We start from the raw sequence: 12,916 nt of genomic DNA, 5'->3' as shown, positions 1-12,916 counted from the left end.
TTCTTAGATTGCTGACTTCGAAGCTCAATATCTCCTGACCCAACTGATGGATTCTTATCCAGTAACTTCTTTCATATAAAGGAGAAGCACTTCTATAGGATAGAATTATAACCGTTCTGTTGGAGGTTCTTGGTTATAGTGCAGAGATCTTTGCAGTTACAAGTCGCATTGATAGAAAATAGCTCAATATCAGAAACAACTTTAATGATAACAGGAGTTGAACACATGACCTTTGGTGAAGAGTCACATAATATTCCAATTGAACTATATAACTGAGATTGATATGTATAATGACATGTGGGCCTCTTGAGGGGGCTGGAAGGGGGTATTGGAGACTGGAGATTCCAATTCCAAGTGGGGTTACCCTACTTAGGGTGGTTCCTAGGTATCGGATCCCGGTATTCCTAACAAATATCTCATACTTTGTTAGTAGGATATGTAAAAACAAATTTTACCATAGGAACATTACATTGAGAATAGCTAATATAGAACCAACCAACATGATAATTGAGATAGAATATGTTATCTTGCTAAAAAAAAAAATTATTTTTTATTTTTTACTTTTTTGACATTGATTATTACTGAGAATATTACGCGACCAAGATTACAGGCTGTGGCATCTAGGACATTGAGTCTGGCGGTCGTCACGAATGTGCTAATAAACCAGACCCCCAAATAAGGATGTCGCCAGGAATGTTATTTGAGAAGCTGTTACGGCAATAATTGATATATTGGTAATAGTGGTGGTATTACCAATTGCATTGCTGGTCCGGAATGTCTGTGGCGGCTTCTGAATGAAGGCTGTTATGGAATGGATAAGAAATCCGGATGGCTGTGCTGGATTTGCATATTTGGATATAATATATCCTTTTACATTGCTATTCTTATTTAGATAATATAGCAGCATGGATGACGGAATAACACCCAAAATATAATGGTTGACTTTGGTTTTAAAGGAAAGTCATTAGGCGCGAGTGACACTCTGTGATGAGTGAAGGAAAAAAACTGAGTTGATTTTCACACTAGACTCCCATATACAAGCAGTACTCACTTACAGACTACAAGACGAAATAAGGGTTGGTCTACGGCGCTTGTCTCTTGGGATCAACGGTTTCTTTTAATTTTGTTGTCTGGTGTGGTCCTTCGGGTTTCTTGCTAATTGCGTCTCCCCGCTCACCACGTAATACCTACTCAGAATTAATAGAGGCACGTTACGTCGGGCTGTGGGCATGTCCTTACTGCGTGGGGAGCGTCACCGTTGTCGGAGCCTTCTTGTTTTCCGCTCCTCTTGTCGGTGCTGGGTGCATCTTTCATTCCCGTGGCTGGAGGATCAACTTGTGAGGGTGTCTTTGATGGGTTTTGCTTCTTTTTTAGGTTGGATAGAGTTTCCGATGACTAGACAAAGAATTAATACATTCCCACTGTACGGGGGCTTCAAGGATCAGGATACTTTAGAATCACCGTCAGTTTTTTCTGCCTTCCTTCTCTCGTCAACTGGTTCTTTTGGGGTATCAGCGCCCTCTCGGCCCCGACTGTCATCCAAATCCTTCTCCCCGTCTTGGTCAGGCTTTCCAGAAACTTCCTGGCTGCCCTTGTCATCCTCATGAGTCCTGTTTTTGGATCCCTCTGTCGTAGGTTCAGGTACTTCACCAGCCTCCTCTTTTACATAAGCGGTCTTGTCAGTAGCACTCATGATGCTTGTTTCCGCTCGGTCTTTCGCGCCTCCGTACAATTCACCAGCCTTCTCTCCTATCTCGCCAAGCCTCTCATTGGCCTGCTCGCGGGTATCCTCAGCTGCTAAAGAAACAGACTCGGCTGCGTGATCCATCTGCGAATTGGCGGTTTCTCCACCGGACAAAGCGCCTCCTTTGTCTTCCAGAGTAGAGGTACTAGAGTGGTGACCGGAGGCATGATAGTCGGACTTCTTTGCCGGAGAAGAGTAGAGAAGATATAGGGCCTAGTACATGGGGGTTCAGCGAAATTCCTAGTATTCGAAATTTTGGGGAGGGAAATTACACTTGGAACAGTCACAGCGATAGATACAACAAGCCATGCCGTGTCGCTGCTCTTCTTCCCATGGTTCGCGTGGCCAGCAGAAGCGTTGCTGCCTCCCTGAACAGAGTTTTGGGTCATTTTCCGAGTAAATTGTCTTGACGGGACGACAACACTCCGGCTAGCGAGAATAGCCCGGAGGACAGGGGTAGAGGACCGTAACATTGACGCGTTTCGTGAGGGGACTTGTAGAGGCAAATAGTGAATGCAATTGGATCGAGAGAAGTTGAATTTTAGAGGGTAGCGCAAAGGGAGAACGGTATCTGGTGGATGGTGGACCAGGGGGATAGCACGATGAAGCTAGATAGAGCAGGGGGAGGAAAACAATTTCGCTCACCCACTGCCAGAGGCCCGAAGGGACAATGAGGTCACTCTGTCGAAGTTATCATATCCGAGAAATAACCGCTAGGATCCAAAAGGAAATACTAGCTCTCTTGGCATTTTGAGCCTCTCTGCTTGGCAACCGAATTTTTGACCCCTCAATTCGGATCTACTCAATTCAGCACAAATCATTCCAGTCGGGCGTGAGAGACCTGTAGCCTGTTCTCCCCACAATTTCATCGAGTCAACAGAACAAAACTCATCCACCTCCTATCTCACAACCGAAATCTTACCCAACATAATCTCCAGCGGGTGAATTCTTTTTCACTTTATCACCACCTATACCTTTCTCTGACCCATCAACTCTCCTAGCTCAAAATAGCAAATATGGCGAACGCTTCAACCCCATTCGCCCTCCAGTCCTTACTGGAGAAGATGTCTTCTCCAGATTCCGATTACCGTTTCATGTCTTTAAACGACTTGCTTTCGATTCTCACTAGTCCGAATGCTAGTTTGACACAAGCTGATAGCAACCTTACAAGCAGAGTCATTGATGGAGTTGTTAAGGCACTTGACGATGCAAACGGCGAAGTACAGAATTTAGCAGTTAAATGGTATGTTAATCACCAGAGCTATCCCCCGAGCTCTGACAACAAATTTAAGGTTGATCTCGTGCCTGTTTCCCCGACGCACTGCCGGTCAATAACTAAGAGTTACGCTAAAACTTAACCACCTCTTTAGTCTTGGGCCATTGGTCTTGAAAGTTCGGGATAATCAAATCGCTCCCCTCATCGACCGTCTAACGACTCTCTCTATGACCTCTACGGATCCCTCGATTCCTTCTACCGCTCTGAGAACTATAATTTCAAGTCTTCCACGTCCCGTGGCCGTTTCTTCGGCCACACCCGGTTCACCGGTATTGGTTCAGAAACCTGATGCCATCCACCAAACCATTGCCGCTGCTGTGCAAGCCATCCAGAAAACACTTTATCCCAAACTCCTGATTCTGCTGAAACCCGGCACGGAGACCGTTAAGGGTGGTGGTGCCAGCCTTGACAGTATCGATCTATTGATTGAGACACTCAAATGTTTTGGCCCCGTTCTTGGCGGAAAGGAGGTTGAGCAGCTTCAGGTTGCTGTCATGGAACTATTGGAAAGTGATAGAACAAGCCAAGTCGTTAAAAAGCGAGCTGTGACTTCTCTGAGTTTACTTTGCGTTTACTCTCCGGATGAGTTGCTGTCCAGTTTTATTAATCATTTGATCGAGTCCTTCCGAGCACAGGGCAAACATGTTAACCCAACACGTCTTCGTTTGCTCGTTTCGGTGACAGGGGCCTTAGCAAGGGACATTCCAGATAGATTCGGCCCTTACCTTAAAACATTATGCCCATTTATTCTCTCCGTAGTCGATGGGAAGGATATTCAAGACCGAGAACTTGGCGATGAACCGGAGATGGAAATGGACGAGGTTCGTGAAGCGGCGCTTGTCAGTCTGGAAAGCTTTATGAGCTTCTGCACAAGCAACATGACAAGGTTTACTGAAGATGTTTTGAATGCTGGGATGATTTACCTGAAATATGATCCCAATTATGCCGACCCCGCTGATGAGGAAGATGACGAGGAGATGGGCGGAACACAACAATATGATGGCGATGAGGACGATGACTTTGGGGGCAGCGATGATGAAGATGCGTTTGAAGAGGACGGTAACTTTTCGGATGAAGATGATATTAGCTGGAAGGTTAGACGATGCGCGGCAAAGCTACTTTCAACAGTTCTATCAACTAGAGCCACAGACCTAATTCTTGGAGAGCAAGAAGGAGGTGGCAAAGCGTACAAACAAGTTGCACCGCTACTTGTTGAGCGCTTCCACGAACGTGAGGAGAATGTGAGGTTGGAGGTCCTTGCAACTGCTACGGTATTGGTGAGGAAGACAGGAGAGGTTGCGCAGGGAACATTTACGCCATCAACTCCTTCCAGGGACAGACGCGGAAGCATGGACATAGTTATGGGGCCCCCGCCGAAGAGGAGACGTGGTTCAGACGCCTCAATGCTTGATTCCACCGCCTATGATGCCCCCAAACAGAGCTCCGACGAGAATGGTGTGAAGAATAGCCTACAAGCTTTGATGCCAAGGCTTAGCAAATCTCTAAGCAAGCTTTTGAAAACTAAGAGCACAACCTTACCCACAAAGCAAGCAAGTGTTACCCTCTTGTCCACGATTGTGTCAGTATTGGAAGGTGGTCTAGATGGCGTGCTTGGGCTTTTTATTGAGCCGCTAGTCGATGCCACTCGGGGTGGCAGTGCTGTTTCCGGCAGTAACGTCGTCGCCGCCACGGCCGCCGGAGGAAGCGCGGCTACTGCCACAGGCTCTTCGCTACGTATTGAGGTTTTGAGGTTGGTCGGTAAAATCTGCGAAAACCACCCAGCACAAGTTGTTGGGGAACATTTTGACACCCTTATACCAGCAATGATAACTGCAGTCGGGGAGCCAGCCTATAAGATTTCCTCGGAGGCCCTTAACACCGTGGTTTCGATCGTTAGACTTCTCACCGCAGAAGGCTCTACAGGATATAGTGAATACCTGAAGGGTTTGTATGATGTTATCGTTGCAAAGGTCGGGAATGGAGATGCCGACCTCGAAGTAAGAGAGAGGGCCATCGCCGCACTGGGAGTCCTACTTTCTAGGACATCTGGACAGCCAGATCTGATCGGGCCCAATCGAAGGGCTGCGGCTTTGGGCATGCTAGTGGAGCGCGCCAAGAACGAGACTACCCGCATCACCGCTGTTAGAGCTATCGAGGTTATAGCGAGGAATGCTAAAACTACGGGTGATGTGACTCCTGACTGGGTCAAAACTGTTGTTGTGGAGTGCGGTATTCAGCTCCGAAAGGCCAATAGAACCCTCCGTGGAGCTAGCCTGGACGCATTACGGAGTATTTCCGCTAATGAGAACTGTCGGAAGGCAATGGATCCGCAGAGCAAACGGGATCTAGTAGATGTTCTTACTACATTATTGCCAGCTGGAGATATGCATCTCCTCGCTCCAACATTGACTATCATCAGGTGGATGATGATTGACGGTGACGGAGTTTATGTCACTCCTGGTATTAACGAGGGGGTTTGTGGGCTCGTACGAAACAACCTTGGGTCTGGCCTAGTGGTGGAAAGCCTACTTGGGTTGGTAAAAGCTATTGGAGAAAACGACCCCGTAGGTAAAAAGACCGTGATGAATGGTCTCTTGCAAGATGTTGGAGTAAATGGGGAGACTAGCATTGTGGCCAAGGTTGTTGCGCAATTACTTGTTAGTGGTGGTGGAAAACGAGGCGGATTTGCCATAGGTGTTGAGGAGTTCGTGGGTGAAGTGGTTAAAACTACGGATGATAAGAGAAAATGTTTGGCGTTAATGGTGCTTGGAGAGATTGGTCTCAGAATGTGAGTTATCTGCCGCAAGTTGGGGTTACCCAATTTTCTAACAAAAAATAGGGGCCCTTCATTCTCTGTTGGACCGGAAACTTTTCTTCAGCAATTCCATGCAAAGAGCGATGATGTTCCGATCGCGGCTGCCGTAGCCTTGGGCCTTGCTAGTGCTGGGAATGTTCAAGGCTATTTACCTGTGATTATGCAGAGGCTCGGAGGTGGAGACAAAGACCAATATCTACTACTTCACTCGTTAAAAGAAATTATCCAGCACTCTGATGACACTACTGCAAATATCAAACCTTATGCGGATCAAATCTGGAAAGCTCTCTTCTCCATGGCGAAGAATGACGACAGCAAAGCTGTAGGAGCGGAGTGCGTCGGCCGTCTCACTATCATTGACCCCTACAGCTACCTACCGGAGTTACAGAAACACCTCCAATCCGAAAGCAGCGCGATACGTGGAATGGTTATTTCAGCACTCCGATATACTTTTACCGATACCGAGGCCTCATATGATGATCTCCTAAGACCGATTGTTGTAGACTTCCTCACAGTCATGGTCGATGATAAGGAACTTGAAAACCGCAGGCTTGCCTTAACGGCATTAAACTCCGCAGCTCATAACAAGCCCCACCTGATAGGCCAACATCTGCAGAGTCTATTACCACTTGTGTACAGAGAAACAGTCGTTCGCCCAGAGCTAGTCAGAGAAGTCCAAATGGGTCCTTTCAAGCACAAAGTTGATGACGGCCTTGAAGTTAGAAAGGCATTTCACCGCCCCCTCCTCACTACAGCTGCATCACTAACATGAATAGAGCGCCTATGAAACCCTCTACGCCCTCCTAGAAACCTCCTTTTCAGGAATCGAAATCCAGACATACTTCGACCGTGTCATTGCCGGTCTCCAAGACGAACATGACATCCGAGTTCTCTGCAATCTAATGCTAACAAAACTCATCCTCCTCGCTAAGGGTGAAACCCTCCGGCGGCTTGACTCGATTGCCGAGTGCTTCAAGACAACCCTGAACCAAAAACCTAAGGATAATGCAGTGAAGCAAGAACTCGAAAAGCACGCGGAGAGCATTCGGAGCACCATGCGTGCAACCGTCGCGCTTAATCGCACTGCCATCGGTGCGGGCGTTAGCGGGAAGGCTGGCTGGAGCGGGTACTGGGAGTGGGCGAAGGCCGTCTTTCCTAACGAATTGCAGGTTCTCGAGGGAGATGAACGGGCCGAGTAAGTCAGTATCAAGTAGGGAAAGACCTTGTCGAAGGAGGGAGGAGGGGAGAAATGGAAAATGTATCATCATTTGATGTCACTCGTTTCCTGTTATCCTTGAGTACACGAAGTTCCCTTTTTCTTAGCTTATTTTCCCTAGTTTTTCCCCTTTTTATTGCTATGATAGCGAACGATAATGTTATAAAATACATACCCCCCCTTTTTTTGATACCACGCACAGGAATTGGTCGTGTAAACGTAGCCGCGGTAACCATCGAGCTCGCAAAATCAAACGCTAGTCTTGCCCCCTGGGCTCGTTGTGTCACACCAAATCCCCCCATTCTATCCATCCATCCTAGAGCCATCAGTCTGATGCTCCCACGCGATAGGTTAAGCCAACCGCCCTATTATGCCACTTTATTCTATAATACCATAATCCGTCGATCCCACATTGATCCCACAACACGATCCAGTACAAAAACACTATTCCGAGCCCGCCGCACCCAAATCAAGACACCATACTGAAAACACTACCGCACGGTGCTCTACTCTTTCGCGGTTTATTATATATCTAACTATTCAATCGACGGAGGGCTGTGGGTTGTGTAATATCTTTGTAGTGCGCCAGTTTCGTGTATGGGGGAAAAGGAATACGTGATTAGTAAGTAGCTTTCTGTTTTCTTTTGTTAGCTAGTAACGCTGACTTCACATGTGCTTCCACCAGTAATGCGGAGGGAAGGGGGCTGGGTATTACCGGTACGTACTTTTGGTTAGTCTATGCTTCGTGAAGGAGAGAAAAAATGGGATATGGCATTAGTAGTTTATTTAAAGTGCTAGTTACATATTATTTATGATACAAGGTGACTTACAATAGAGCACAGCTATCTAAAGGTTTTTTCTATGCACCAGAATATATCGCTATTGCTCTACCCTAACCAATTTCTCTTTTCCCAATTCCCTCACTAATAAATTAATTAAATCCTCTCCTCAGCCTTCCAGACCCCAACCTTCTCACTGAGTATCGAAATCCGCTCGATATGTCCCTTCTTCACCTTCCTCTTCTCAACCTTGCCCGTCTCCGGATCCACGCCATCGACCCAGCTAGGCGTCCGGTCAATAACCCACGCCCACTTAGTACCAAAGCCAAAGATTTCCATCAATGATTCCCCTCCCTGGGCGACTTGGCGTTCTGATTCCTCCCGATGTGCAAGCAGTTCATCGTACTCCTCCGCGTGGGATGATAGGTCCGTCGTCAAGAGTTGAAAGACGCGAATGCGTGTCAAAAGCAGGATTAGTATCTCTATAAATTTCTGTTTTTACAAAAGGGAATGGCGGCCGGGTATTGATCTGTCAGTTTACCCTTTTACGTTATATGGGGGGGCTTGTAGTTTACGAACCCATTCGGATTTTGGTATCCGCAAGGACACCTCCTCAAGACCTTTGCAAGAGCGAACCAGTTTTGAGGCGCAGCGTCTCTCGACTGGCTGGCTGGTGCTTAGACGGAGGTTGCGGATTGTAGAGCCGTGGAAGTTTATAATCGCGTCGAGGAAGGGCTCAACAGCCTCCTCTTCTATCACGCTGGTTGATGGAAGGATGTATAACTCTTCCAGGCCAGCGAAGGAGGAGAGGAAGCTTATCCAATGTTTCCCCACATCGTTTATCCGAAGGCTCTTTAGCTTCAAGCGCCTCACTCTGGGTTTAGGGCTCTGCCTCGTGACGCCTCCATCTCCTCCCGATAAAGCACTTGCGGGTGATCCAGAGTTGGCGACTTTCTGTTCTTCAGCACACAATATCTCGTCCCATGACGATGACTCCCCAACACTACAGTCAAGTAGTGAAAGTTTTTGAAGCTCCACCAAATCCAAACACTGATGTATTGGTATATCTAGTACCACATTGCTTATATGGAGTTCCTTAAGAACTCGGGGACTTTTGGCGGGTCTTTGTTCTGGGAAGATGACGCTTAACCTAGTCGAGATCCTCCAAGACACTTTGAAAATTTGGAGTGCCGGCATTGAAGACATACCCCAATTGTATGTTGTTCGGGAACCGAGGCCTGTTAGGTGTATACTCTTCAGATTTCTAAAGATTATCGGAGGCGCAAACGAAGGTGGGGGAGGGGGATGAAGTGAGAGTGGATGTATTATTCTCAGGCCCTTCAATTTCGGGTGTCTAGATAGCGCTTCATAAAGGATAGGATGCATCATTGATTCTGAATTCCATCTACCGTTAATCCATCATCACCCACATTAGCCTAAGTGCTGCGCAAGCGTGTTGACACTGTTAAGGAGTGACGGCACGTACAGGAATTCTTCCAGCGTATTCATTCCGGAGATTATCCCCACCACCGCGACAGCCCACACCCCACGATCTTCACCTCGCCGGTCCTGACCTGATGGCTTCTCACTGATAACCTCCAAACGTCGCACACAGGCTGCAATACCGGGCTTGAGCAATGCCCCCATCTGCGCCAAGGTGATGGAAGGCTTTCTCTCCTCATGTCTACAAATGAGAACCACGTTCTTATAGAGCAAAGGGACAGTTAGGAAGTGGTGAATTCGACTGCTTCGACTAACACGGGCAAGGTCTGCCGGTGATTCGATCTATTCACCACTCTCAAAGTAAGCCTTGTTCCCAAACCCAAACTAGTAATCGAATTTCTACCCGGGAGATGATGCTAGAAACAATGTCCAGTGGTAGTTGAGGTCTCCCAGAGCTCCGTCCCGGTTCAGGATTCATGAGAAAGTCAAACATTTTTCTCGTCTTTTGGTTTGCGCTTGTTCGTTCGTGGCTCCTTTTGTCAACAGTAAATAAATAGTATAGGTTGTGGGTGAAATGTTGACAACGGGTATTTATCCCTCCGATTTTGTGTAACAATAGGGACAGGCCATCCCTTGGAATGATTTAAGCTTCTTTCGCCCTTTTGGATCACGGGCGATAACTACCAGGGCCGCTAATCTGAGGGCCTTTCTCACCTACGTATCATACGGCACCAGCACTTTGGCACTTTGCCGTGTTGTAATTGATTCGTCCTCAGTGATATCAAGAAAGCTGAAAAGAATGTCTGTATCATATATCCGTCCGAACAGTCATGATTTTCCGCGATCCAGAGAGATTAGATCAGTATCCACAGCACTGTAATGGTACCGTACTAGTACTTGTATGATAAGAAGTTATCCTTGCAAGTCACAAAAGAGTGACTCATCTCGTGGGTGAAGGGCAAGGGGGGCACGAAGCCTCTCTGCCCCTGAATTTTGATGTCTCAGACATCAGCATAATCTCCAACTTCCGCTCCTTTCCCATTGAGGTTATGAGAAGGCGACACGGGTAGTCACTCGCCTACATCATCTTCAATACTTGTAAACAATGTTAGCTACCTGTATCATCAAAAAATATCCACCCATTTCGTTTTCTCTCGACAGAATAGCTCCAGAAGAGCCTGCCCTAAAAATTTCGTCGGCCTAAAATTTTGACATGTTCGAAGGACATTTCAGTATGGTAAGAGAAAAAGGCAATACAGGGTATAACGTTTGGGTCTGATATGATAGTACTTGTACTGTACTTGTATCACAATTGAGACCCTAATGGTGGGCTAAACATCCTGGCTCTGAGCTTGGTATGATAGAGCGTGGGAAGTGATCCTAGTAATAAATGACGACAAGTGATTTGGATCGCGTGGGAATTACACATAGAACCACCTAGAACACGGTGTCGGATTATCAATTCAAAAAATGATGTTGGCGATCCCTCAATGGTAAATATTTATTCCTGGAGAATTATTTAAGCCTCCAGTCAAGAAATCAATAGTGGGGTCGGTATTGAATAAAGTGAGTATCCTGCAGAGGACTAGCGGCAGTTTTTCTATCACTTTCTGTCGACTCATATCCACCCGCAAGGGAAGAGTCATAGTGCAGTCAAACCCGGTCACCTCTGCTTATAACGTTTTTCGTTCGCTCAACACGGCTCAAAAATTGCACATCATTCCAAACACCGACAAAACCCGGGCACTCGTATTGGTAGAAGCGGGTCAGTATCTTGGTTCTCACCGGCGGTGCTGCGACGGCGAAGCTCGCAGCATTGCCGGGCGGCTACGGAACTCCGAAATACAGCAGCACGTGTAACATTGAAAATTGAAAATTGATCCAATCGATCACCCAATGTACAAGTATGTGTGGTGGAGTGCATAATGAAGGAAACTGAGGAAAAATAAATGGAACTTACTTTTGCTCATATTCCTCACCCAGTTCTGCAATCAATGAACCCATTGGTCTATCGGGCTTTCGAACCCCCTGCACCAGACTCATTCAGCAACCCCTTATATTGCCCACCGCGTGTGCCGGATGTCTAGCATGAGGGGTTAATGCTACTTGTGTTACTTCCTCCAGAGAAAACACAATTTCATTCCCGTTTAGGATAAGAGATAGTGCACTTCTACCACGGCTAGAAACACTTTGTAGGTGGAGGGGTTTCACGATGTACAGTACCGTATCTAGGGATGGGATATCGACCATACCTTACCCAAACCTTACCCCTAGACCCTTCGTGTAATCGAGTACTCCAGTGTTTCTGATGACTTGAGTGATATCATATCATAGACGCGGAGCCTTCACAGCTTGGGCTCACGTCCATGCCTGCACGTGCTTGGGTACAAGTGCGAGTGAGAAAAACATGTGTGGTATGATACCCGAAAATGCACTCCAAATGGTATGCCAGAAGTACCGGTACTCAAGCACTCGATGTGCGATTCAGCCCTACGATCCCCAATTCTTCCACCGAATCCCAAAACTCATAGACCGAAGAACTAGAGAAAACTCTGGAAAGTAACACCTTGTTTAATTTCGTAGGTATGGTTCTATTAATCGTTGCCATCTTTAGGAGTAAAAGTTCCTGAATAAGGGTATCAGCCCCCCTTCCATACCAAGATAATAATATAATGCACTTCTTATAGAATCGGGAAACTACGCTCGATTAGTTAAGGGACCTCTGCGGTTGCCACTACGGCGTCCCCAAAGAGGCAGTGGGTTCTCGAGATGATTCAACACATGTGCATCGGAGGAAACGGTCAATATTTTTTTGTCTTAATATTTAAACACTGTGGAGCAATCGATTCAGATTGAGCGCTTTTCTTCTCTCCCTAGTTGGGGTATACAGAAAAGCAATTCGAACCAAATCTTCATCCAGATGCGAAACAATCACCTGGATCCCACTTCTAACCCTTTAGAATTCTGTATCCAAACTGGCTGAGGAATTTTCAAGAGAGCTGTGGCCAATAACTTGTATTGGTCAGGGCGAATTTCTGACGATTTTGTATGGGATGTGGTCTGGTTTGGCTCTTTTTAAACCTCAACTTAAAATGTAGCATTGCCGGGGTGGCGGGGAATTTTTTTGGTAATTGGTGGGCGGTCGGGGAGATGTTTGAAAGGATTTTGTTTTTTTACATCTATAGGATGAATCGAACTGAGGTTGTGAAATAACATGATTCGGCCTATTACATGCCATTCTATCCAACATTTTTGGCACCAATCTGGCACAACCCTCCCTGAGCCCGGGTCATTAGTAGACGACCATTCTGTGAGCTTCAGATGCCAGCTCCTGACAGCGAGCCAGGGGTCATGTGCAGCACAAATATCAAATACTGCACGCACAGGTGTGGGGGAATTCAAGTACTTGTTAATAATGCTAGAGAACCTCATTCAACACATAGTAAAAGTGCCATATATACCTCCTCTCAAAGTGCTCATGAGAGATCAACTTCAAGTCGGAACTCTATGCCTAAGCACTAGGGGGGGCAATGCAAAGTCCAACTCCGACGGAATTTCTAACGCTATTTAGGTAGAGGCAAGATTAGGAAATCGGAATGCACCTCAAGACTCAGATTCATAGGAGTATAGGACTGTATCCGCT

At 46.7% G+C, this 12,916-nt stretch overlaps 3 protein-coding genes; 1 reads left to right on the top strand and 2 right to left on the bottom strand.

The window, feature by feature from the left end:
• Positions 1–1,096: 1,096 nt before the first annotated feature.
• On the bottom strand, positions 1,097–2,353 carry GSTUM_00011660001 (uncharacterized protein). XM_002842043.2 has 3 exons: positions 2,017–2,353; positions 1,451–1,957; positions 1,097–1,395 (listed from the first exon to the last, which is right to left on the bottom strand). Exons 1-3 carry the CDS (start codon positions 2,131–2,133, stop codon positions 1,198–1,200), a joined length of 822 nt encoding a protein of 273 aa, XP_002842089.1. The 5' UTR covers positions 2,134–2,353; the 3' UTR covers positions 1,097–1,197.
• A 229-nt stretch (positions 2,354–2,582) lies between these two features.
• GSTUM_00011659001 (uncharacterized protein) lies at positions 2,583–7,241 on the top strand. XM_002842042.2 has 7 exons: positions 2,583–2,987; positions 3,115–3,256; positions 3,353–4,378; positions 4,484–4,574; positions 4,743–5,808; positions 5,860–6,553; positions 6,612–7,241. The coding sequence occupies exons 1-7, from the start codon at positions 2,761–2,763 to the stop codon at positions 7,032–7,034; spliced, it is 3,669 nt and encodes a 1,222-aa protein (XP_002842088.1). The 5' UTR covers positions 2,583–2,760; the 3' UTR covers positions 7,035–7,241.
• A 572-nt stretch (positions 7,242–7,813) lies between these two features.
• GSTUM_00011658001 (uncharacterized protein) lies at positions 7,814–10,588 on the bottom strand. XM_002842041.2 has 4 exons: positions 9,677–10,588; positions 9,317–9,615; positions 8,410–9,235; positions 7,814–8,322 (listed from the first exon to the last, which is right to left on the bottom strand). Exons 1-4 carry the CDS (start codon positions 9,764–9,766, stop codon positions 7,987–7,989), a joined length of 1,551 nt encoding a protein of 516 aa, XP_002842087.1. The 5' UTR covers positions 9,767–10,588; the 3' UTR covers positions 7,814–7,986.
• Positions 10,589–12,916: the final 2,328 nt, after the last annotated feature.

The sequence above is a fragment of the Tuber melanosporum genome (assembly GCF_000151645.1).
Source record: "Tuber melanosporum whole genome shotgun sequence assembly, scaffold_89, strain Mel28".
NCBI classification, from domain to species: Eukaryota; Fungi; Ascomycota; class Pezizomycetes; order Pezizales; family Tuberaceae; genus Tuber; species Tuber melanosporum.
This window is presented reverse-complemented; position numbering and strand designations above follow the sequence as displayed.